General features: G+C 50.0%; 1 protein-coding gene across 1 annotated transcript; it reads right to left on the minus strand.

The window, feature by feature from the left end:
- VIL1 (villin 1) lies at window positions 1–21,554 on the minus strand. Its single transcript, XM_081143431.1, has 20 exons — window positions 21,512–21,554; window positions 17,736–17,820; window positions 17,355–17,429; window positions 16,402–16,598; window positions 15,010–15,118; window positions 14,736–14,846; window positions 12,909–13,111; window positions 12,688–12,766; window positions 12,448–12,546; window positions 11,607–11,760; window positions 10,944–11,044; window positions 10,718–10,855; window positions 9,939–10,097; window positions 8,926–9,105; window positions 8,283–8,428; window positions 7,401–7,545; window positions 6,816–7,004; window positions 5,280–5,348; window positions 4,019–4,159; window positions 1–882 (listed from the first exon to the last, which is right to left on the minus strand). The coding sequence occupies exons 2-20, from the start codon at window positions 17,808–17,810 to the stop codon at window positions 769–771; spliced, it is 2,484 nt and encodes an 827-aa protein (XP_080999557.1). The 5' UTR covers window positions 17,811–17,820; window positions 21,512–21,554; the 3' UTR covers window positions 1–768.
- Between the last annotated feature and the right edge of the window lie 4,767 nt (window positions 21,555–26,321).

Here is a 26,321-nt window from a genome sequence, read left to right on the forward strand (position 1 = left end):
GGAGTGTCAGTTTTAAAATACATTTACATGCACAGGGAAAATAGTAAGATTGTAATAACTATGGGTGGTGCCAGGTGGGCACTAGACTTATCAGGGGGATCACTTCATAAATTATATGTCTACAATAATGTACACCTGAAACCAATGTAATGTTGAATGTGAGCTGTAATTGAAAAATAAAGACATGTTTACATGGTTAGAGAATGGAGGGGCACTTACTCCAGAGCCCATGATCATAACATTTGATTCAGTTTCTTTAAGGAGGGGGATTGAGAGTCACTTTCATTTCCTTGTGCCCTCTGTAAGTGAACGTCCTAGTTAGCATGTAGGTACAGATACCTTTAGAACGTGAAATTAGGTTCATTTCTTCAGTTTACTTTTTGAAAATTAAATATACTGGGGTAGCACTGGTTAATGAGATTATATAGGTTTCAAGTGTATGTTTCTATGATAAATCATCTGTATGTTGCATTGTGTGCCCACCACCCAAAGTCAAGTCATCTTCTGTGACCATACCCCCTTCTCTCTGGTAACTAAAATACTATTGTCTCTGTCTGAATTTCAGCTTTATATCCCACATGTGAGTAAAATCATATGGCCACCACCTTGAGAGCTGAAATTGGGACCACAGCCTCCTTGGAGGAACAGTTTAGTAAACAGAAGCATTGCCACAGACTGCTGTTCACAGGTACAAGTGTAAATTTTCAATTAGTAAAGTATTAATACCAGTAATAACAAAACAAAATTGCTTCACAGCCACAGCTACTTTTAAAATAGTCCTTTGGCTTTCTTGAGGTTTTGTTGCTTCCATCGAGGCAAAGCAGAAAAGGCAGCTGGAGTCATCCCCAAGGCTTTGGTGAAATCCTCAAGGGACAAGTGCTCCTAGAACAGGGACCAGAGGCCAAAAGTCACATTCTTACTCACTGAGTCACATAGGTGTGGTATAAAAATCAGATGAGTAAAAACAGGCAGTGTTAGGAGAGCCAGGGAAGGGATGCAGAGGCAGTGGCATTGAAGTCCAAGTAATTTGATCCCTGAATTGGGAACGTAATAAAAAGGACACTAACAAACATGAGAGAGATTGAGCTTTTGACCAGGGTCAAGTTCACAGTAACCCTGAAATAAGTAGGGACATTACTTATCTTGGTTAAAGAGTTGCTTTCCAGGTCTTAGTTTTCCTCTTTATAAAATGGGAGAAATTTCTTAAAAGTCAATTTTCACTTCTTTATAATGCTTTTATGGAGGTGAAAATAATATATATGAAAGGGTAGTGGAAACGGTCTCTTGTTCATCTACCTCCTTATCAAACAGTGGACCTCCAGCTAGGAGTCACCTTTCTGGGCCTTGGGTATCTTCAGCCATAAGATGAGGGGATTGCCTGAAATGACCTTGCTCCCAGCTAATATGGCAGTGATACTGTTTAAGGCAAGCTAAATGCCTCAAGGCACACTCAAGAACCCCAAATTAAGGCTGCTATAAAACATCACCCACCAGCCTTTATCTCTGCTCCCCCAGGGACCAGGAGGAAACAGGGTGGGGTGAAAGAAGTGGGTTTCTTTTCAGTTATGGGGAGTTGCTCTGGGGAACACTTCGCTACTCCCCCAGAGAGCCCTGAACTGAACAGCTTGGTATGGCAAACACCTGCTCCTGGGTTTCAAGTTCAGGTGATTCTGATGCCCCAGTTCTCTAACCTGTCATTAGATTTGCCTCCAGCCCCTAGAGGCATTTTCTCCTCAAGGCTCTTGGGAGCCCTCCCCACTCCCCCAGGCAGGGCAGTGGAGTGCCTTGTTTTGGAAGAAGGGTAAATATGAGCGGCTTGGGCATCAGTGGATAGGGAAGAGCTGCCCACCCCAAGACTGTTTGTAGCATTGCCCTCCCCTCCAGGTCCCTCACAACTGTCTGCAGTGTCCTCTTCGCCAGTGGCTTTAGGTGCCCTCTCTGTCCCACCCAGGCCAGCTCTGCAGCTTGGTGGAGACTCGTGGACTTTGACCCTGGGCTAGATAGCAGAGACTGCCCATCCCAATGGACTTGTATCTTTCCACTGATCCTGTTCTTGAACCCTGCTGTCTTACCAGCTGATTGCCGGCCTCACCCATGCCCACATCCGCCTCTCTGTGGCTTACTCACTGGTGTTCAAACACTTAGATTACGCTCTTGCTACTGCCTGCAGTCAGACCCACCAGCCCGCTGTTCACTGTCACTGGCTCCACTTTTGAATTTGGAGCAGCCAGAGGTCTGAAGACCTCTTCCACCCTCCCCACTTGGCATTGAACCCACAGCTCTCCCACAAGAATGTATGCTACTCCCATGATAAAAAATCAGCAACAAACAACTGATTTCTTTAAAAGGCTCTAAGACTTCTTAGACTGCTTCTACTCTGTTGGGGTTGTGTTCGTTCTATTTGTTTCATTCAAAATTAGCAATCCATTTAGCCTCCTGCCAGTCACCTGGTTCAGTAACACTGGCTGTCCTTCCCTTTAGAAATCCTTTCTTTATGCTACATGATACCATGGTAACGGTGGGACTCAGAAGACCTGGTTCTTGGTCTGTCTTTGCTACTAAATGGTTATGTCACATTAGGAAAGTCACTTCCCTTCTCTGGACCTGAGTTTTCTCAGGAATAGAAGAGCAGTGATAATCACAGCTTACATTTGTAGAGCACTTTTTATGTACCAGGGGCTAGGCAAATAATATTTGTAATATTATTATTACAAATAATATATTGGTATCATCCCAGCATTACAGTAAGGACACAGATGGGCATATCTGCAAGAGAATGCATGAAAGTGGTCTCCAAGGTGAAGGGCAGGCTGCACATGCTCTGGGAACAATACACTCCCGTGCATATCAGGCCCAAACCCCTAACAGACTTGGATATTCTTAGAGAAATCAGGCACCTCTCTTCTGTAGATTTCTTAAGTCATTTGTAAGGCTTCTTTATGGTTTATAACACACACAGTAAATTTTCTTTCAGTACCCCATCAAGCTAGATTTGAAGTCTATTTTGGATCTCCATGAAGTGGGAATGAATATTAGAAATGTGTTTTTAACAAGTTCTTGCCAAACTCCTCTCAAGGGATCCACACAGGCTGCAGCTGCAGCTACCAGATGGGTCTGCCCTGGAGCTCCTTTGAATTGCCTGCCCAGCGAGCACATATTTCAACCCAGATATCTCCCAGGTGCCTCAAACTACATGGCTTCCACTGAGCTCATGATCACCCTCTAAGATCAGTCTGACCCAGGGTTTGTTTTGATTGTTTTTTTAATCTCAGAGAATAACAGTTTTCCCCTTTCTCTCATACCCTTTATCTGGTACTTACCAAGTGTCATTAATTTTACCTCCTAATATTTCTCTAAACCGTCTCCTTCCCATCACCTTCCTCACTACCACCTATTCTAAGCTCCCATCTGCCTCTCAGCCTAACTCTCGGCTGCTGCTTTTTCCACCTTCCAATGCATTCTTCACTGAGCTGCTATAGTGGCCACTTAAAAGCATACACCTGACTGCCATCTGCCTGCTTCAACCATGATGACTCCCTTCCACTTTTGGGATGACACACCATCGATAACATGTTATAGAAGGCACTGCTGAGTTCAGCTCCTGACCCCTGCTCAGCTGGCCCGCTGCCCCACCCCAGCTCGCACACAGCATTAGCATTTTGCCCCACCCTGTGCTTACTCCCTGCCTCTGGGCTTTGTGCATGCTGTTCCCTTCTCCAGGAATAGCCGCTCCGCCTGAATAATTCCTGTTCACCTTTCAGAAGGAAATCTTCTCTGACTAAACCAGTTTCCTTTTTGTAACACTTCACGGCACCATCTCCACTGAAATTAAATAATGTAATCAGGCTCCTTTGAGCTCTCCCTGCACTGAGATGCAACTCCGCCTGAAGGTAGAGACCAGGGATGTTTCGTTCACCAGGTCATCCCCAGCACCTGGTCATCTGCAGGGTGCAATCGGAGTCAGTCAGTGTTGTCCAATGAATGGAGAGGCCTTAACATGTCCTCAAGTCTAACCCACCTCCTTTCTGCTGGGGTCCACACCCTTAGGGAGCTCCTCCACAGGTTTGTTCACCAACTGCTCCAGAGGGAAGACAGATAGAGGCCCAGAATTGAGGTTGCTGTTAGCATTAAACACGTCCTGTTTAGGATTTGTGATCTCCTAGGGGAGAAAAGGAAACCACTGTTACTTTGGCTGGTTTGTGGCTGCCTCCCAGGCTGCCTTTCTCTCTGAAGTCAACATTTATCTTAGGGCACCTCCTTCAAGATGCCTTCCATATCCCACACCCCACACCAGCCCACTTACATACACACACACTCATAAGAACACAGCACATTGGATTGGACCCACAAGCTCAAGCTTGGTGGTGTGTATCCAACCAAAGCCAGTGGTTCATGATGACTCCTTTGTTCTATGACATATGAACTTCTCCATGGCTTCCCCCAGATGTTCGAAGTCTACCTTGGATATTTATGACCCTCCTTCTCTTATCTGTTGTGGACTTGTCACCTGGAAAGTCACATAGCCTTGACCTATCCATACTTTCCTGCCTATACCATCAATCTAGTAAAAAGGGTTTATGAATGCCACAGGGTTCTCTCAGCCTGTGGTGGGGCTGAGGAGCCATATGTTATCTGCTGATTACACTGGTGAGCTTGGGAAATCGCTCCCTTGTTCTGGACACATTTCTGCAGAGTCTACTTGGTCTTGTTTCACCTGCAAGCCTGATGAACTTCTTAAAGGAAAGGTTTTGCTTTCACATTTCCGTATCCCAGGCCTCCAGGCTACATACATTTCTGTAACTAGCTGAGATATTGAAGGGGTTGCAGTTATTCTGCCTGTAGAAGGGATCCTAAGGGTGACAATAGTAGAGAAGTCATTGTTTCTCCAAATGTCATCTACGGACTAACTCCATCAAATTTCCTGGACTCCTTAAGAAAAACATACATATTCCTGGGTCTCAACCCAATTTTATAAACCAGAATCTTTGGGAGTGAGACCTTGGAATCTGCAGTTTAATATGCTTCCCTCACCCCCTAGCTCCCCATCACCCAGCCTCTTATGCATTATAAAATGTGGGAATCACTTCATTAGGGAATAGAGAACACAAAACAGCTAGAGACAATGGAGTGACACAGCAAGAACTTCCATGAGATGTGGGAGGAAATGGTGGAAAGAAAGCACAGGACACTGGCATCTTCTCTGGAGCTTTCTCAGCCCCCACAGGTCTGATCATGGTTAGATGCCCACCGCAGGGCCCAATCACCTGCCCCATACTCACAGCAGTGATCCAGCCCCAGTCCCCAGTGTTGCCAAGCTCTGCCTTCAGGTCCTCATAGGATTTGGCATTCTGCACATAAAGCAAGTAACAATTAGGCTGGTTCTTAGCAGAGGAGAGGAAAGACCATTTTCCTTCAAGAGTTGAAAGAAAGCTGGCTAAGGCCTGGGGCTGAGAAAGGGAAGAGGGGACTAGGAGAAGGCTGGAGGGGGGTCCCTGAAAAAGGAGATGGGATGATAAGGATTGGCACTGAAGGAGCTGACAGGTCAGAAAAAGCTGGGACGGGGTTATTTGCCCCTGCTCAGCCCAACATGGGATTGGAGGAGTATGATCTTTTTCTGCCCTCAGAGGCCCATGCAAGCAGCCCCTCAAAGCTGTAAGAACCCTGCCTACACTGTATAGGCGCTGAGGGACTCAGGGGTCCTAGAGAACTGGGAGGCTCCTCTTAGAGCCTGGAGGGAACCCGGCCACAGAGGAGTGAAGGCAGTAGAAGGGACCAAGGCTCCATGAGGAGCCCCATCTCCATATCCCCAGGGCCTGCCCCAAGCAAGGCACATTATGAGCTTCCGTTTGATGGATGAATGAATGAATGAATGAATGAAGTCTGAGAGAGAAACCAGCACAGACCTGAGATGAGGAAAGCCTGCCAGAGTTGTTGATTTGGGACACTGATGATGTGAATTTAAGAAATTCTGGCTCCTGGACTTGCAGCTTTGAGATTTGTTTTAATCCATCCTCAAGACTAAACTCAGCCCATCAACCACTGAATTTTTTAAATGTATTTGAGGAAATTAATCAAAGCTCTCTGTTTCCCTAACCTCATCTGTTGTGCCAACTTAGCATACCCAAAGCCACCAAGCCAGCACTCATTCTAACCTTAGCCTTCCTCCTTCCTGCAGAAACCTTTGCTGGGGCTCCATCTTGAGGACCTGCTTTCTGCTTGTATCTGGGGCCAGTTTAGGAAAATCCTGGGGAAGTCTGAGTCACTGTCTCTCAGGTAAGAACCACACATGTGACCCATTTTGCTTAGAACTTAGTGCCATGAAGATGTCTGTCTGTCCTTTAGAAGTGACATGTCTCTTCATCTGGCATGAGGACCCACCAATGCTGTCCCATAGAAGTTTCTATGATGATGGAAAGTTCTCTTTCTGGGCTGTTCCATATGGTAGCCACTAGCCACATGTGACCATTGAGCACTTAAAGTGTGGCTAGTAAGAAATGGAATCTTTAATTTTAATTAATTTAAATTTAAGTAGTCAGTACAGCTCTTACCAATAAGGTCCAACAGCTTTTAGCCGAATGTAGTGTACGAGCAAGGTACTGTCATTAGCATGGTTTTGCTAGACTTCCTTCCCTCACCCTCACCAGGGGTCTTAATCTTACTGCAGCATTACTTTTCATTTTAAGGCCCCTCTAACCCCTTTACAAATACATCACACACTGTCTATCACCACGGAACAGAAAGGCCTGGAGTCGGCCCTGCCCTCGGGATGAACCATGAAGAAGCCACCCAGAGGAGGATGCGCGGGGGCCACTCACACTCCACTTGAAGGGATCCCACGCCAGGAACCAGCCCGTGAAGGTGGGGGGTTCGTGTCCCTGCTTCACCACAACGATGGGGGTCTCAGGGTCCCGGCCACTGGGGTGGGTCTTGAGGTACTCCTGCACCGTGGTGGCAGCAGCTTTCTTCTCTTCCTCATTGGCATGCTTCCCGATCCAGAAGAAGACCTGTGGAGAACCGGGAGCTCTGCCAGTCCCCCCAGCCCTCCTGGCCCACAGGGCTCTGCCTCAGATCCCCCGGGCTCAGATGTCCAGCAGTGGAACCTGACCTTGGACAGGCCCATCTGGCCTTGACTTTGCATCTGGGCAATGAGGAGGTTGGACAGACGCTCTCTACTTGGATATTTTACAATTATGTGACTTCAGAGCCAAAGCCCCTCAAAAACACTGCTCTGCCATGTGAAATAAACTGGATTTGGGAAAAGACACATCTCACACAGCAGCCCCTCGGGCCCCCTTCTTTCTTAGGTTCCTGTGTTCGTAACGCCACTCCCAGGAGCCAAGGAAACGTCAAATCTTCCCTGTCCCTAATGCTGCTGTTTCTTGGCCAGGCCGAGGTCCTACCTGGTCCCAGACATCGAGCAGGAACACGTCATCTTCTTCCAAGTCATCCTGAGTGAAGTCGGGGATTTCTGTGGCCAGGAAGCGCCCAGTCTGGTTGGAACATTCGAAGAGCCGGGGGGTGAAGACCATGTTTTCCTCCTGTAGTCTGAGGGGTGGAGAGAAGGCTGTGTTGGCAGGAGGAAGGTGTGGGGAAGGGGAATGAAGGACACAGAGCCCTGAGGGAGGGATTCCAACTTGGAAAGCCCACCTCCTAGGAAAATGCTCTTTCTTCTGATCACACAAAAGTCTCCCCCTCCACCCAAGAGCCTGAGATGGCTCCACAGGAGAAATTCCCAACGATTTTCCAGGACATGCATTTCAGTGGCTCTTCTCTAGTCCTGCTAGGCAGTTCTTTCTGATACCTTCCCTCTATCCCTCCTGCTGCTACCGCAGTACACGCCCCTTTGCTTTTGAACTGGGGGTCATGGATCTTAAGAAAAGACATTTGAAAGAGGGTTTACAGCTCGTGCTCCTCAGCATCAGGTCCCATGTCAACCTCAAAGGGCAGGAACTGGATGGGCTCTGAGATCTTCTTCCCAAAGGGCAAACTTATAGCCTCGCCCCTTTCTTTGAGCTACCTGCTATGGCTGTGAACTCTCTATGCCAGGGAAACACCCCGCCAGGCCCCAGGCAGACCGTGGTAAGCAGCATAGACACAGCTCCTGTGCCTAAGAGACCCTGAGGGCGTGGACTGCTCCTGACTCATCTTGTGGCCCTGGGGGCCTGGCACAGGGGGCCCTCAGTCCATGCCTGATGCAGGCTCTGGGCCATGGGGTGGAGGTGCTGGAGGCTCTCCAGCCTTGTAAAGTGAGCTGGAGGCAGAGGGACCCCATAGTTACTTGCCTCTTGGAGTTGGCATAGGGTGCCTTCCCGCCCAGAGCCACCCAAAAGTTGGCTGGCTCCTGCCCTTCCACCACCACTTGCTTCTCCGTCCGGGAGATGGTGTCAGCGACCATCTTGGCCATCTCCCGCTCATCTCCGCTGCAGCCCTGGGAAAAAGGGAGGTGGATGTGCTGGGGGAGGCCATCTCTAATGCCATGCTGACCCCCACCCTTCCGCCACATTCACTGAGCTCCGGATCTGCAAGGGCTCTCGGATCGGGACCCCGAGCACACAGCCCACTGCCGATTCAGGGACAGTTCTCCCGTCCTCTGTCCTTGACACCCCAAAGAATGACAGAAGAGACAATAGAAGTTTCTCTCTTCTTACAAGGCAGGAGAAGGAGTACAAGAGGCTGAGAGTCATTACTGAGCTAGATAGCTAGACAGGGATAGTGAGAGAGACATAAAGGCAGATCAATACTGGGACAGACAGGGGTGGCTAGAGACAAACGATGAGAGACTGACTCAGACAGAGGCAGAGAATCTGAGGATGGCCAGACCCAGAGCTGTGGAGGAAGGGACAGGGCTACAGGCAGCTGGGCCTATTCAGCCAGAGGCTCCCACCCTGACCCAGGTCTGCTCTGAGGCTGGGGGCCTGCACACACCTTCCCACACCACAGGTAGCAGCAGGACTGAGTCTTGAGGATGAAGACATCATTGGAGTTGAGAGACATGGCCCGGGCTGGGACCTCAAAAGCCTTGGTGTTATTGGCGCTGGTTCCCCGGACCTGAAACAGCCTCGTGGAGGGCACAGGTTCTGTGTTGTTAGCCCGGGAGGTGCCTCCCTGCAGGGTGTGAGGAGAAAGCAGGAGCAACTTAGTAAAGATTAGGGGGGATTAGAGGGGTGCAGAGAATCCGAGAGGAAGAGAGGTTGGGGCAGGGCCTGCCTGCCCTCCAGGTCTGCTGATACATCACTGTTCCCCACAGATCTCTTCCTCCTGGCCTTTTCCTTGCTGTGCCCCCTGCATTGCATGCCCTCTTTATACCTCTGCTGAGCTCTTCAGCTGACCCCAGTGTCAAGGCTTCTTTCAAACCCTCTTTCTGCCAGGAGCTCCATGCCTACTCCCAGACTGCAGTATTCACATCCCCCTTGGAACTCAACTTGTATTACTGGCATTTAACCATGGTGCCTCGCGCTCTTAGCTCACAGCTCTCCCAACAAGATGATAAACAGTATTAAGCATTCTTCTACCCACTTGCTTGGTGCTTTGCAGAGGGCTGCACACTTAGTAGGTGCTCAATAAACAGATTGCTGCTTAAATGAATGTGGAATTTATTTCATGATGTTGGAAGGCACCAATGCAGTTTGGACAGATTCCATAGTTTAGGCAAATCTAGCCAAAATAACTTCCTTTTTCATGTAAAAGATTTGAAGAGTTGGGTGTAGAGAGAAACAGTGCTTGCACACGCTAGGTGCTCATTACGTGGATTTTTTAAAAGCACCGAGTGGTTGTTTCTATTACCAGTTCCACATCAGTAAAGGGGCCTCAACAGTCCCCTCCTAAGGAGAATGAGCTTCACCCACAGCCCTGCCCCCATCCCAGATCCCCACCCCCCATCTCCTGGATGCCCACCCCGCCTCAGTTGTCAGTGCTGCCAGGCCCCCTCAGTCCAGCACCTGGTAGACCACCATGTGTCCCTTGAAGATGGACATGAGATGAGGTGGCTCCTTGCCCATCGGGACTCGGATCTGGACCGGTTCATTGTTGTATTGTTGATCCAGGATCACGGCTTGATAGGCAGAGGCTGTGATTTCATCCTGGCTGGCATGGCTGCCCTGGAGATGAGCAGAATGGAAGGGGTGGGATGAGGTCAAGCCCTGAATCTGACCCATCCCTGACCTCAGCGCCAACTCCATCCCCAATTCTGACCTGGCCCCAAACCCAACTGTCTTCCCATTAAGCCTCACCTTGTCCCAGCCAAAAACCCAACCTGACCCGGATCTCAGTCCTGATCCCAAGCCCACACCCCATCCTTTCCCAGACCCAGTCCAGCTTTGACTTACCTGCAACCCCAGCCTTGACCTCCAACCTCTCCTCCTCACTGTACCTTTCTCAGAGAAGCACCACGGCTACCACACCACTCACCCCCAGCACCCAAGCATCTCTTGCTCCCTCACATCTTGACACAGAAACCCACAGTCAGAGCAGGTGAAGGGAAAGTGCAAGAGGCCATGGAAATGGGAAAGGAGACTTGAAAGGGACAAAAGAAAAAAGGGTTGTTGTGAATGGGGGTTCTCAGTGTCAGGGGGGTCTCACAGCCAGAGCAGTCCCAAAATGGAAAAGGGGTGAGCTCCCCATCACCAGGAATATTCAACACAAAGAGGCCACTTGGTAAGGGTATAGTAGGATTGGAGCTGAGCTGGATGAGTTCTGGACAGGGTGGGCAGGACCTGACCTGCCAGATGTAGAGCAGGTAGTGCGGCTTCTCTCCAATGAGGTAGGTGTAGAGCAGCAGGTAGCAGTCGCCCCCATAGAAGTGGCCCAGCCACTTGGACTCCACAGGCACCAGCTCTAGGTTCTCAATACGCCACATCTGGAGCCAGTACCAGGCTAGTGTAAGGTCCCGGACAGGCTCCACCAGCTCCTCCCACCCAGGGGAGGCCTCCCTCCCTTCACCATACCTGCACCTCCCCACTCCCGTCGTCTACCATCCTCTGCTGGGCAGCCACCTGAGGCTGGACATGCATGGATGTGGCATCGAACTTCACCTGTTCCACCTTGGCTGGAGTGAAGGAAATCGTGGCACTAAGTGTCACTAGCTCAAGTCCCCCAGGTCCTCACAACAGCCCTGAGTGGTAGCTATAATCCTTAGACCCATTTTATAGGTGATGAAACCAAGACCAGAGTTAGTAGCTTACCCAAGGTTACACATGGCAGTTATAATACAGACCATAGCTCCCTGTCCCTAAGACTCATGCTTCACCAGGACACCCCTGGGGAGGCAGGAGAGGGACAACCTTTTATCCTGCCCCAGGTGCCTGGCACTGAGCTTGCCCTCAGCCAATATTGTCTGGTGAGAGACTGAGCTATTTGGTTGCCAGGGAGACCCAACCCCATTCCAAATGAAAGGCAAGTCATTCTCAGCTCCGATTTGTGAAAACTCTTGAGTTTATCCAAGACCCTCCCCCCCCCCCCCCGTGTCCCCACACCAGCTGGGGAGCCCAGACCAGGGTAAAAGTGCACATGGAAGAGGCATGGCTAGGAAGGAAGGCAGGAGGCAGGTCTGGGTGCTCTCCTGGCCCCACTCCCAGCTCCCAGCCTGTCCTGCCTCGCCTGGCCCTCACCCACGGAGCCCACAGTGTGGGTTTTGCCCAGGCCTGAGGTCCGGTTGGGCACTGTCCACTTCTGGAAGAGCTGCTGGAAGACAGCAGACTCAGCCCCATCGTTCTGCACCTCCACCTGCGTGCTCGAGGGGTACTTCTTGGCTTTGATGAAGTTCTGGGAAGAGAGGGGGTGGCTGGGGCTGTGTCCCCCCATAGCCCTCACCCCCCAGTGCAAGCCAAAGCCTGGCTCTTATCCCAACCAGACCCAACTATAAACCTACCCCTGGTCCCAAACCCAAACTGGAACCCAACCCCAGTCCCAGTGCTGACCCTGCTTTGGCCCCAACCCCAAGTCCAAACCAGACCTTAAACTTGACACCACCGCAAACCTACTGCCTCTGACTCCCACATCAAGGCTAAATCTGACCCCAAGCTTGACCCCACCTCAATTTTAACCTTGGCCCTCAGCCCATCGTCAATCTTGAACACAATCCTCAATCCAGCACTGACCCCAAGCCAGTTAGGGTTCCTGACTCCAGCCCAACAATGACCCCAAACTCTGACCTGGCCCCATGCTGGCCCCATCCTCTCTGTGGGAAGGACCGCCTCCATTTTTCTCCCTCCCTTCTCAGAACCCAGCTTGAGGTAGGAGCTCAATCTTAAGGAGGCCCCCATGTTGCCTGGTGCTTGGCTCCCTGGTGCCAAGATGCCTATAGAACCCCCAAGATGCCTACAGAACAGACCCTCAGACCCCCCCAGCTGGCTCAGGCCTGGAGCCGCCTCAGGCCTCTAGTCTGACCCTGCTCCCCTCTCCCTGCTGGACTCTGTTTCTCTCCCCTTTCCTCCCCGACCCCATGCCCACCATTGCCTGGCTGATGGCTCCCTTCCTCTCCTGGGCATTGGCCTTCTTCCCCTTCCACACGTAGATCTTCAGGCCCCCCTGGTCCAGGATGTAGCAGTCCTAAAGGTGGGAGAGGGAGACCCAGAATGAGGGCCTGATGGCGTGGCGGTGCTGGGCTGAGGAGCTGCTGGCTCAGAGAGCCTCCCTCCCATACCCGCCTGGGCAGGGTGTGGGGGGCTGGGGGCCTCCAGACCCTCTCACCTCATGATTGAGCAGGTCTTGAGTGAGTGGTCGCGTGGCAACCTCTCTGACCACCAGCTTTCCCTCTGAGTCGGACACACTGCAGGACAAAGGTACAGCATAGACCAGGAGGTCTCACACCCTCAGCCTGGCACCCTGCCCCCAGGACATCCCCCGCCACCCAGGAGGAGCCCGGGCAGTAGGTTTGGGATGGTGTCAAGTTTGGGATGGTGGCCACTCACTGGTACAACTTGAGGGCAGCCTTGAGTTCGGGCTCCACCGCCGCGTCAGGCACGGCTGCCTTCAGCTCCCTCCGCTTGCCCAGCACATGGGTCATGACGTCCATCAGCTCTGGGGACGCCTTCTCACTCTCCCCATCCACCACGCCCACGTAGGTCCGCCCACCCCGCTCCTGGTCTCGGATCTCCTTGGCCAGGGTCATGCCCTGCAGGGAAGCCCCGAGTGACCCATGGAAGCTGCCAGGAGACAGGGCAGCATCCACACCCCAAACCAGGCCGGGAGACCACAGCCCACTCTGCAGCAGCCCCACGGAGCGAGGCACCTCCCTACTTTTCTCCTTTGAGGGTACCAGGCTTTTAGGGTATATGTGAGGAAACCAGCTGAAAACCTGCTGGGAGGGCAGATTTCCTCACTGGTGAAGGGTGTTTCAGGTGGAGTTGGTGGGGCTTCTTTTTTGATATTTTTTTCAAATTTGTGATTTTACTTCACAGTTTTGGACAAAGCTGAGCTCTGAAGATCGTAGCACTCAGACTCTTTGCCCCATAGCATGCTCAAACACATGTGCACACACACACACACACACATATACACACATGGATTCACATGTGCACATACACACACAGCTTCACATGTGCACACACACATATGCACAAACACACACACCCAGACAGCACAATCTCTCCCATCCTCACACACAGACACACCCCCAGGGTGAACAGTCTCATGTGCTCACATACACACACACACACACACACACACACCCTGGCTCACTCTCCTCAGCCCAACATCAACTGTTCAGTTGCTGCATTGAGTCCCAGGTCCCCTCTCTCTCCCTCCGTCAATCTCACCTAGGCCCATATTTCTGTCTCCAGCCCAGTTGTCTGCTCTCACCTTATTTACCCAACTTCTATAAGAGCCGCATTTTAAGATGTTCAAAAACGAACTCTAGATTTTCTTCCCCAATTTGTTGCTTCCTGATCTTTCCCAGCTCAGTAAATGGGACTCGTCCATACCTCTAATCGCTCAAGCGCACGCTCTGAGTTCTGCCTCACCCCTCTCTCTTCACGCCGAGCAACACGCAAGTCCAGTGGATTCTACCTTCCCAGGCCAAGGACCCAGGGCACTTGCCCCACTCCTCACTTGATGGACAAATGGCTCCCTGTGTCCCCGTAGCCCCTTCACCCTCTTTAGTCACTCAGAAGTCAGGTGGCCTTCAACAGCCTCCCGGGCACTGAGAACAAATCCCAACTCTCTTACACAGCCTTCTAGCCACATAACATGCCTCTATGAGACCTGCTCGCCTCCTCTCCAAGCTCCCTGAACCTCCATCTCATGTTCTGGTCACTCAGGCAGCACCCCCTCACCAGCCGTTTCTCTCCTGCCTTAGGGCCTTCTCCCCACACTTGTCAACTCCCAGGAGTCTTCCCAGAATCCCCAGAGCTGTACGCCCCACCCCTCACTTCTCTGTTATTCCTTTCATGTCTGTCTCCTCCACTGGATGGTCAGCTGGAGGCCAGAGCCAGGGCAGGGCTCTGCCCACTTCTTTCACCACTGGATCCCAAACACTTGGCACAGGGTGTGCCACACAGCAGGAACCCATTAAATCTCAGGGGATTAGCCACAAGTGCACAAACGCCAACTCCAACATGCATACCTGTCCCCAAACACATGGAGACTCAGCTCCACCTTCAAACACCTGCCCGGGAGAGGCCTGGGGAAATGGGGATGGGCTGGGGCCGCAGAAGTCTGGGAGAGGCCAGGGGCTGGTGGCAGGAGTAGGTGGGGTGCAGCAGGGCTTGGGGGGAGGGGGCTGCATGGGCAGGGTTTACCTTGAGTCTCTCCATGCGGTTACTCTCCGGCCCGTTCCACTGGATGATAAGCTTCCCAAGGTCCAAGAGGAAGACATCCCCGCGGTTGAAACTCTTCCAGGACATCTCCACCTGGAGAGCCATGGGGAAGACACAGACCCCACTCAGACCCCTTCCACCCTCTGTCACCTCTTCCCCATTGCCTCCCAGCCCCCCACACCTCCTCAGCCTCTGTCCCCCACCCAGGCTGCGAGGGGGCAGAAGGCCATGCCCTAGGGCTCTGGTTGATGCCCACCTCTCTGGCCATCACATTCCTCTTGCCCTTCACATGCAGCAGCCGCTGGACATCGCTGGAGTTGGTTTCCACGTGCTTCATGCCGGAAGCCACGCCCCCTTTCCGGATTCTGAGAAGAGAGGTGATGTGACCCCAGAGAGTGGGCTGGGAAGTGTGACAAGGTGCCTGGCTGTGGCAGGGCCACCTGACAGCTGGGGCTGGGACAAGGATGAGGTGCATGAGGCACCTCAGGTGCAAGCTTTAAGGACACATTCACTCTCGGGGTCATGCAAGTGAAAGGTCGGTGCATTACCTACATGTGCATGACCCTGGCAGTGAGTGCCTCCAGGAAGTTTGAACTCTAGCCTCTCCCCTGTTGAGAGGCCTTCAAAGACAGGTGCATGGTAATGTGGAAGGACAGTACAGGGCTCTGAGAGCAGGGATTGAAGTGAAGGAAAAGAAGGTAGGTTCCATGGACTGAACTGTGTCCCCTCCCAAACTCATATGCTGAAGCTCTAACACCCAGTGTGATGGTATTGGAGATGGGGCCTTTGGGAGGTAATAGATTTAGAGGAGGTTTAGATGGGGTCATGGGGGTGGGGCCCTTATGATGGGATTAGTGCCCTTGTAAGAAGAATGTCATTCTCTTCACCAGGTGAAGGCACAGTGAGAAAGTGGTCATCGGCAAGCCAGCAGCAAAGCCCCCACCAGCAACTGAATCAGCTGGCACCTTGATATTGGACTTGCCAACCTCCAGAACTGTGAGGAAATTAATTTATGTTGTTTAAGCCATCTAATCTATTTTTTATTTTTTGTATTTTCTGTATTTTGCTATGACAGCCCAAGCAGACTAAGATAAAAGAGGTGCCAGTTCAAATGCCCAAAGGAGTGAATGCTGTTGTAAATGTGGGAAGAAGGGAAGCAGCCAGGCAAAAGGGAGGGGTGGGGACTGTGGCTAACTGGAGAGCTCCAACTCTATACTACAGATCAGTAGCAACTGGTTCCTGACCATGTGTTTCCATGGGAAAAGTCCAGTGGCTAGAACGTCAGATTTTTTCAAAAAAAGCTGGGAATGGGGGTTTTTAGTATGAAAAGACTGCTTTGAAGGAGCAATCATTTGCAGGTTAGTTAGAGGGGAGACTTGATGTGATGCCCTGAAGGCTGATTTACAAACATTCATGGTAAACAGAGTTACAGAATTTCAGAACGGCATTTGGGCAGCCAAAGGATGAAGACCAAGGACAAGGCAGCAGCAGAAATGGGGCTGGGGGAGTGGAAAAGTAAACACAAATCACCTTCATGGGCTCCCCCACAGCCTCGGGCTCCCTACCCAACTCCAGCTCTGTCCTCAGCCTCTGGTGTTCCTCCCCTGCCCTGGTCCCACTCCCCAGGCCGCAGCGTGCCCCTCCATACACAAGGCCCTGCTTGAAGTAGGCGCGGAAAGCGTCGCTCTCGTTGCCCTGGACCTCGCGGTGCTGGACAGCCCGTCCCTTCAGGAAGTCATCCATCTGCGTGGTGTAGATAGCAGCCGCCCCTTGCTCATCCTGGGAGGAGTTCTGGCCGATCCAGTAGTGGATGTCATAGGACAGGTTGCTGCCAGTCTTATGGATCTAGGGAGAGGGGATGTCCAATGCCCCCGAGACCTTGTGCTCCACAGCCGCCTCCTGCCTCCCTGCTCTGCATCATGCTGCTGGGGCCACAGGTGAGCCTCTGAGACAGGGCAAGTGGCTTCCCCTCGGGGCCTTACTCATCTCCTCTTGGGAATAACTTGGCTGGACTATAGCAGCATTTCCCAAAGTGATGCGCATGGACCATCAGAGGTTCATGGGGTAATGAGGTGCTATACAAACAAATGTGTATATAAAATTATTATGTAAATATTGTATAGCTACTTTCTTTTTGGGAACAGGACACTGCTTTTGACTTACAGTAATGATACAGAGGGGTTTTTAAAAATAATAATGTATTTAAATTTTAAAAGTGAGTGATATAAGAAACAATACAAATGCATTAATAGTGCAGGTAGTACCAGGATGTGGCCCAAACCAAGAAGGTGATAGGAAGATGACTGTGAATTTTGGAAATGTAAACTCAAGGTAGGGTGACATTCCACCAGTTCAGAAGGTCCCCAGGACTATAAATCCGCAGAAGGTCGCCTCAGCTGGGAGCTCAGTGACCCAAGGGCAGGGAAAGGCTCTTACATCTCTGATCCTACCGAGCTGCCACTAAGCTGGGCGCCTGGGCACACCTGAGGAGGGCTGTCTTGGGCTGAAGCCAGGCCAGCTCTTCTGACCGCCCCACCTCAAGTTTCCTCCCTGACACCACAGTGGGCTTTGCTCTCTGCTCCCCTGCCCACCCCCACTCACAGCCAGGACTATGTAGCAGTCACCATCGAAGAAGCTGCCAAAGGTGCTGGAAGGAACAGGCACCATCTGCATGGCCTAGGGAGAGAAGGGAAGTCAGAGGGGCTGCCCTGGGCCCCCCAGGACCCCTGGCTTTCTCCTCCCTGAAGCATAGGAGTTGGGAGAGGCGGAGAGCCAGGAGGAAGAGGGATGACAAAGCTGATGAGGAAAAGGGATGTGAGGGGGGGAGGGGGCAAAGGAGCAGGAGAAAGAGGCTGATGCCTGAGGAGAGGGGCACTTGGGGACAGGCACCAGGGGCTCCCACACCAGCAAGGATGGGACAGTAAAAGTAATCCTAGGTCCTTCCTCGGTCCTCCCCCCATCCCACCCCCACGCAGACCTTACCTCGATCCTCCATATCTGTACCCCAGGGTTGGTGATGTTGAGGGAGCCTTTGACTTGGGCGCTCAGTTTGGTCATGGCAATGAGCCTAAGGGGGAAGAGGTGTGAGAGGAAGGACTGAGGAGCCGGGGGCACCCTGAGCTTCAGGTGCTGCTCTTCCAGCCCAGCCCTGAGAGCTTCCAACAGTGCCAGGAGGCCAGGGCTCAGGGACCTGGGGGAAGAGACAGGGCTTGGCTCCCTACTTGGGCCCTGACTGGCCGAGGGCAGGGCCGAGACCCGTTTCTGATCTTGTCACTCTCTTCCTCAAACATCTACCCTGGCCCCTTATCACCTTCTGAGTAAAGCCCACACTCCTGAGCCTATCACTCAAGGCCCTTTTGATCTGGCCCAAACAATTTATCTTCATGAAAATTTTTCATCAAAGCCATGCTTGGTTAAAAAAAATCATACAGTTTTTTAAAAAAGGAAAGCAAAGAACAATAAGGGCTGAAAAGAGTGTGCACCCAAAACACTCGACAAACAGGTGTTCAAACAAGTGCTTGTACATGAAGTTCATAGGAGCATTACTCACAGTGGCCCGAAAGGTACAATCATCCCCGGGTCCAGCAGCAGCAGGTGAATGGATAAACAAAAGGTTTTATATTCCCACAACGAAGTATTATTTAGCCATAAAAAGTACTGATACATGTTACAATGTAGATGAACCTCGAATACATTATATTTAGTGAAAGAAGCCAGACACAAAAGGCTTGTATTCTATGACTCCATTTATATGAAATACCCAGAATAGGCAAATCCATAGAGAGAGCATGGTTTTCAGGGGTTGTGGGGAGAGGGAAATGGGGAATCGCTGCTAATGGGTATGGAGTTTCCACTTGGGATGTTGAAAAAGTTTGGAACTAGATAGATGGTGATGGTTGTGCAATGTTGTGACTGTGCTGAATGCTACCGAATTGTATGCTTTCAGGTGATTAAAATGGTAAATCTTATGTTGTGTGGTTTACCACAATAAAAAAAAGTGTATGCAGCAGTTTCCTGTTCCTTCCCAGCTATCCCCAACATCCCTCAATCACTGTTGGTGCCGACAAGATGTAGACTCCACAAGGGCAGGGTCAGGTTTATTTGTTCAGTACTGAGTCCTCAGCATCTAGCCCAGTGCAGGCTTTGCTGGGTGGGTGGGTGGATGGATGGATTCGTGAATGAATGAATGAATGAATGAATGAATGAATGAATGAATGAATGAATGATGAAGCCTCCCACTGTGAACCACCCTCCACCCACTGAGCTGGAAGAAACCTCCCCTCCCCAAGCTTCTTTTATGGTACTGTTTATGGCATTTTGGGTTTTGACCTGTAGCTGTGTTCTCCACTTCAGCTGCTCATCAGAAGCACTTGGGGAACTTTTAAATAATAATGATGCCCCCCCCTCAGGGATTCTGATGTAATTAGACCATGGTAGGGCCCAAGCATGGGTACTTTATTTTCTGCCCTCTGAGAGGTGGGAGGGTGCTTTTAAAACTCCCCAGTGATTCAGACCAGCCAGGGCGGAGGACCACTTGTCCCCAATTGTTCTTATCCCTGCCCCTCCCCACCGAGCCTACCATGCAGCCTGGCACGGACTTAGCCTCTGTGAGCACTCCTTGAACTGATTCATAATGAATGAAAGGTCAGGTGGCCCCCACAGATCCAGCCTCGAAATGACAGCCTGGAATCTCTCTATCTAATCTCTGCACCTTGATTCTGAGTCACCTCTTGGGACAATGACCTGGCCTTTTACTGCTCAGAAACTCCCTCTTCTGGGTCCTGAGGGGTGACCCCTAGCCTGGCATTCTGGAGTTTGGGGGCAAGGTCTCCCTGCCCAGCATCTGATTAGCTCCCCTCCAGCAGAGCAGGGCCACCTGTTAATTTCCAGGGTAGTTTGTAGGAGCCTCTTGTGCCTGGGTCTTGCCTCATGTCCCTGCTGGCTGTGACCTCCTCCATGAGTTCAACCCACAGGGACCCCAGGGCTCCCAGGACTCCTGGTTCAGTAGAACCAATTTGAGTACAAAGTAAGAGAATGTTTGTTTTATTTTAATCACCACCTTTGTCAACATCCCCCTTTCTCCAAGGTAGATTCTTAGACACTCACTAGCTGTGTGAACATGGACCCTGTTTCTTCATCTATGAGGTGGGGGGGAGTCAACTAGATGCCAGGGACATGCTCTGATTCTAGGAGTGAACAGCAAGAGGAATAGAGGGTAGACACGAGGAGGCACTTCTTGCTCATCAGAGAGGAGATTCCAGGGAGCAGGGACTTGAAAAAGCCGGCACTCTCCCTCCCTAGAGAAAAATCAGGATTGGGGATCTCCAGCAGCCTGGACAGATAAGGAGGAGCCTCCTCATGGCCAGGGGGGGGCAAAGGGATTATGGGGAGGGGGCTCTGAGAGCCCCCCTGCTGCTTCCCCTCCTCCCCTCCGCGTCCTGCTCCTGCTGTTCCCTTTACTAATAGCCCTCCAGACCTTTCTTCACTTGGCTGACACACGTTCTTCTAGACTCAGGTTAGGTCTCATTTCTCCCAGGAGCCCGTCTCAGAATCCTCAAGCTAGCTCGGGGCCCCTTATCAGGAGCCCCAGCGCATCTGGACAGATGTCTGTCTTGGCCGCCTGACCACACGGTGACGAAATGACCTGTTTGTAAGCCTGAGGTCCTCTAGGCCAAGGATCTAGACATGTTTGTCTGTGCAGCCCCCAGCTCCTAGCACACAGTAGGTACTCAGCATATATGAAGCTGAAAGACTGAACTATGGAATGGAAGGGGATTGACCTTCTTGGGGCCTGGGAGGGAGTTAGGGTTCCTGTCCGGCCGGGTCCCATCTTTCCTTCTCCTCTGCTGCCCTGCTGTCCTCAGAGTTCGGGCTCCAGAGAGCCCGGGGTGCTGTCACTGCGCTTAGCCCTCAGTTACGCGGTCTGAGCTGGACAGCGATGTGGCAGTCCCCAAAACAAGGACGCCTTCCTGCTTCCCCAGGCCCATAACAACGGAGGGAGTGGACACACCCCAGCCCCGCAGCCTGCAGACTCTGCCCCCCAGGACCTGAGGATGCCTGAGCAGGCTTCCTGGGAAGGGGGTGGTCAGTATGTCCCAAGACTCCAGTCTGGACTTGTCTCTTGCCTTCCCCCCATTTCAGCTGAATGGGGCCACAGCGTATGGTGAGGCCAAGGGAACAACAGGTCCTGGTGGAGAGGAGATGGGGCAGAGGTGCAGGGCGTGGACCAGGGACAAGTGCCCAGCCCCCTGCCTCTGCTTTGCCCATTCAGTCCCTGATGTCTGTGGCTCACACACTAGGATCCAAGAGACAAGAGCCCTGAGGTCCCAGGAGTGTCAGGGGAATGGTGGCACAGAGAAAGAAACCATTTCAGATTAAAAAGAAATGGGTAAAGAGGTGGGACGGGAGGAGTGAGGTCAGGGTGACCAATCAGTCCTGGTTTGCTCAGGACTGTGGGAATTTTAAGTCCAAAAGTTCTGCATCTCCGGATTTCCTCAGTTCAGGGCAATCGGGATGGTTGACACCTGGAGCTGGGTGCAGACTAGCAGGAGGCAGGGGTCCATGGTGGAGCCTGCACCATTCTTTCTTTGGAAACCAAGGAAGCCACGGGCTTTTCCCAGGCTCCACAGTGCCAAGCTTCCCCCTCATGCTGTAGCTCCAAGGTGCTCCAGGAGGCCCCACGTTACCAGAGAAAAGCAGGGGACCCTATCCTCTCCCACCACCTATGGTTCCCGTGTGTCCCAGCAGGGTTTCCTTACCTGGTTGGAGAAGGCAGCTGCCACCTGGGTAATCTCAGGGAGTTGTGGCAAGCTGGCTGGCTGCAGGAGAGCGACCTTTGTCCCCACCCCCCCCTCCTCTAGGAACTGCCCTCACCATATAAGGAAAGATAGGGCCCCATGAGAGAGAATGGGTGAGGGGGTGGGGAAGCAGGTGCCCTCCAGGTCCCTGGGAGCCAGGAGCCCAGCGACAGCCTGACAGCCAGAGCCCATGTGCCTCACCCTGGGCTCCCAAGAGAGCTCCCAGGGATAGTGTGCATTTCTGCCCAAAGCCCAGGCCCTCAGGGCAGGTGGATAACACTGACCTGGAAAGGCGCCTCCTCCTACCAACCCAGATGAGGGGGCTCAACAGTCCTCCCTCCTTCCTTGGGGGGATGGTTCATGAGGCAAGGGACCCCTTAGATCCACAGATGCAGGGCCAGGGGTTCACACTGGGGGGTCTTCAGGACAGATGGGACCCTGGCACCCCTAGAGGTCTCTTATACTTGGCATGACACTGGCTCAGAAGGGGCACAAGTATCCCTCTTGCCCCCCCCTCCCTTCAGGCTCCACCTGGAGTATTTATGAGCTGCCATAAACCAGTGCCTTTGGACTCTGTCTGCCACCCTCTCCCAGCAGCCACGGTTTCCATTTCTGACTCCTGATGATAGGGGGCCCGTCTCATTCAGGGTGGGAAAGGAGGGTAACCGTCTCAAGTGTGGAAGTTGGCTTTGCCCACACATTCAGCATCCTGGGCCGCTGCCCTCCAGCCTCCATCCCTACAGATACTCTCCTGTTACCTCTGAACTCTGGTCCTTTGGAGGGTGAGACGAAGTGGGCTGCCCCTCCTCCTGACCACGCCTTCCTGAGTTCTGGAGACCAAATGTTCTACGTGTGCACATATGTGCCTGTGTGTGCACATGTGAGTGCTCTCACCCACAGTCTGTTAAGGGGAGTAAACACACTGCAAGTGAGTTTTGTTTTTTAAAATAACACCCTTTTTATGTGAATAAAAAGAAGTATATGTTCACTCAATTATGCAAAAAGGCAAAAAGGAAAGGAAAAACTCATCTATAATTTCACTACAGAGGTAATCTACAGATAAATCACTGTTAGTGATTTATTTTGTAGCATTTCTTTCAAGTCATTGTCCAGGACATATGTTGGGTGTGTAGTATGTGTCTATAATATTTATCGACCGATTGATTGATCTATCTACATATATGTACTTTTTTCTGTGGCATGTTATATGTTATTTTACAACTTCATTTTAATTGTCCCATGGCAATCCATTGGTTGCTTCTTGTATGTTTTCTGGGGACAAAACCCACAACCTTGGCATATCAGGACCATGCTTTAACCAACTGAGCTACTGGGACAAGGCCCCGTATTACAGTTATGAAGGAGAATGTCCTCATTCTTAGGAGATGAGTGATAAACTAAATATTTTGTCCTGTATATCATGATATCTGCAACTTACTTCCAAATACACACACACACACACACACACACACAGCAAATGAGAATTCTTGAGTCCATTGGTGTTTATTGTTATACTATTTTACTATTATTTATACTTTTTTATTTTTGGTATTTTGAATAATAAAGAAATTGGAAACAATTTTTAAAAGCATACATTCTTCTCCTCCCCCCCAAATCATGAGGCTAAATTAAAGGCAAGCAACAAAGTGGACTAGAGAATCCCATAAATGACAGGCACGTCACCAACCTTAATACATTAAACATATAAACAACTCAATAAATTACTTAAAAATTCACATAAGAAGACATAGCCAATAAATATATTTTAAAATGGTCTATCCCACTGGCAATCAAAAAAATATAAATCAAGACAATGTTGATTTTCTTCTTGATATTCAAACTGACAGAGATTTTCTTCAAAGCTGGAGCCCAGGGCTGGGAAGGACATGGAGAAACAGGCAGCCTCCTGTCCCGAACATGGGACTACAGTTAATGAAACTTTTCTGGCAGGCAATTTGCCTATTCAAATCTTTGACCCAGCAATCCCACTTTTAAGAGTTTATCCTGAAGAAATAATAATAGATGCAATCCAATGGCAAAGATTTAGCAATAAGGATACTTACCACAGCAGTCTTGGTAGTGTCAAATAATTGGATGTAATTTGAAAGTCTGAAAATGAGCTGTTGGTTACATAAACTATGCTATCAAGGGATTGCCATAGGACAATTTAAATGAAGTTGTACAATAACATATAACATGTCATAATTGGAACAAGTCAATGTTTTTTTCTCTCACTCCCTCTCTCTCTCTCTCTAAAATTAATCAATCAATAAAAAAGAACTCTAATACAATTTTCATGTGAGAATATCACAGATTATTTGTAATACCTTCTATCCAATCCATGGTCAAATTTCTCCAATTGTCCTCACAAGAACTTTCTGTTTTTATTGATTCATGATCAAATCAAGATCATGCATTTCCTCTGATTGTTTCGTATCCTCAGTATTTTAAAAATCTAGAACAGTCCCCAGGTTTTTTCCTATGACACTGACGTATCTGAGCCAACGACAGTTGTCTTGTAGAATGTTCACACTGTGGATTTGTCTAAGTCTTTGTGTATTACTTAACCTGTTCCTCTTCCTCCTATATTTCCCACAAACTGAAGGTTTGACAAGTTGTGGTTAAACTGTTTTTTTTTAAGAATAGTTGAGCCCTGACCAGTGTGGCTCAGTGGTTGGGCATTGGCCCATGCACTGAGAGGTCGCCGGTTCGGTTCCCCGTCAGGGCACATGCCCAGGTTGTGGGCTGAATCCCAAGTGGGGGTCGTGCAGGAGGCAGCCGATCAATGGCTCTCTCTCATCATTGATGTTTCTCTCTCTCTCTCTCTCTCCCCCTTCCTCTCTCTAAAATCAATAAAAACATATTTGGGGGGAAAAAAGAATACTTGAAAAAGGCCAGCACTTCTTAAACTGTAACATTGTAAGAATCACCTGGGGATTTTTTAAAATGAAGAATTTGATTCAATAGGTCTGGGGTGGGGCCTGAGATTCTACACTGCCGACGTGCTCTCAGGCGAGGGTGATGTGCTTGCCAGTCTTCACACCACATTTGGAGGAGCATGGGCAGAGGTGATGCCGTGTATTTTACATTGCATGGCACTGGGGTATATGATGTCAAGTTGTCCCAGCATGAGTGATGCCAAGTTTGCTCCCTTGGTTACTGCCAGGTATTCCCACTGTAAAGACACATTCCCACTTTGCGATCAGAAGTCACCGCAGGGTGATAATTTGGCACTGGCAGTACAAAAATTTTTTTTTAAAAAAAATATCGTTATTGATTTGAGAGAGAGGAAGGGAGAGGGAGAGAGAGAGAAACATCAATGATGAGAGAGTCATTGATCAGCTGCCTCCTGCACGCCCCCAAGTGGGGATCGAGCCCACGACCTGGGCAGGTGCCCTGACCGGGAATCGAACCGCAATCTCCTGGATCCTAGGTTGATGCTCAACTGCTGAGCCACGCTGGCTGGGCAGTATGAAAGTTTTTAATTCTTTATTTACCATTTTATATTTCTCATTTTGTAATTATTTTTTTTCCTCTGTTTCCCCCACAGTTTCTGTTTAGCTCGCTGCAGTATCCTAGTGCCTGGTACAGAGCAGTCATGCAATGACTGTTCGAAGGAAAGATATGGAATTTGTGAGTTGTTTTGATACTATGTTTAGAAAGTTGACTGTTTTTATTTTAAACTGATTTTTATTTTAAAAAAATTAATAACTGTACCTAGTAAAATAATTCAAAAGACAACCAGATGACAAGCAGATATTAGTAAAAATGAGTCCCTTCCATCTTAGATGACTCCCACAGTCCCCCAGCTCTGCTCCTCAGGATTAGTCACAATTCCCACTTCTTGTTACCCTACTGCAGTACACAAACGTATATATGTATATTTATGTCTATTTTTTAAAATATATTTTTATTGATTTTTAGAGAGAGAAAGGGAGAGGGAGAGGGAGAAACATCGAAGTGAGTGCGGAACATTGATCAGCTGCCTCTTGCATGCCCCCTACGGGGGATTGAGCCCACAACTGGCAATGGAACCGGCAACCTTTCCGGATGATGCCCAACTGAGTCACATCAGCCAGGGCTATTAATGTCTATTTTTATAATGCTCCTTAGTGAGAATACACCATCACCATTGTTATGAATCTTACTTTGTTTCGTTTTCTGGTCTATCTTGGAGATCCTTTATATCTGCTTGGATAGTTCCATCTTGGAGATGCTTCTATATCTGCTTGGATAGTTCCATCTCACTGTTTTTCAAGACTGCATGGTATTCTCTGGTATAGATAGAGCAAGATTTATTTAACCAGTCCCTCACTGATGGACACTTGGGTTATCTCAAGTGTTTTGCTATTGCAAACAAGGATGCAATTAATACCTGGGTACGTACAAGGTTATATGTATATACATTTTATTTACAGCATAAATTCCTAACAGTGGAATTCCTGGATCAAAGGGTATCAGCATTTTAAAAATATTTTTTAAAATATGGTTATTTTTTACCTGTTTTTAGAGAGAGGAGTGAAGTTAAAATCAGTTTCTTGTTCCATTTATTTATGCATTCATTGTTTGTCTTGTATGTGCCTTCACCAGGGATCAAATCCCCAATCTTGGTGTATCAGGATGATGCTCTAACCAACTGAGCTACCCAGCCAGGGCTAAAAGGTATTTTTGAAAAATAGTATTATCAAATTACTCTCCAAAGAGGTTGTACCAGTTTACATTCCTGCCAACAGTGCTGTATCAGGTGCATGTTCCCTCTGCTCTGCGCGCA

Source organism: Miniopterus schreibersii (assembly GCF_964146895.1).
Source record: "Miniopterus schreibersii genome assembly, chromosome: 7".
Classification (NCBI taxonomy): domain Eukaryota; kingdom Metazoa; phylum Chordata; class Mammalia; order Chiroptera; family Miniopteridae; genus Miniopterus; species Miniopterus schreibersii.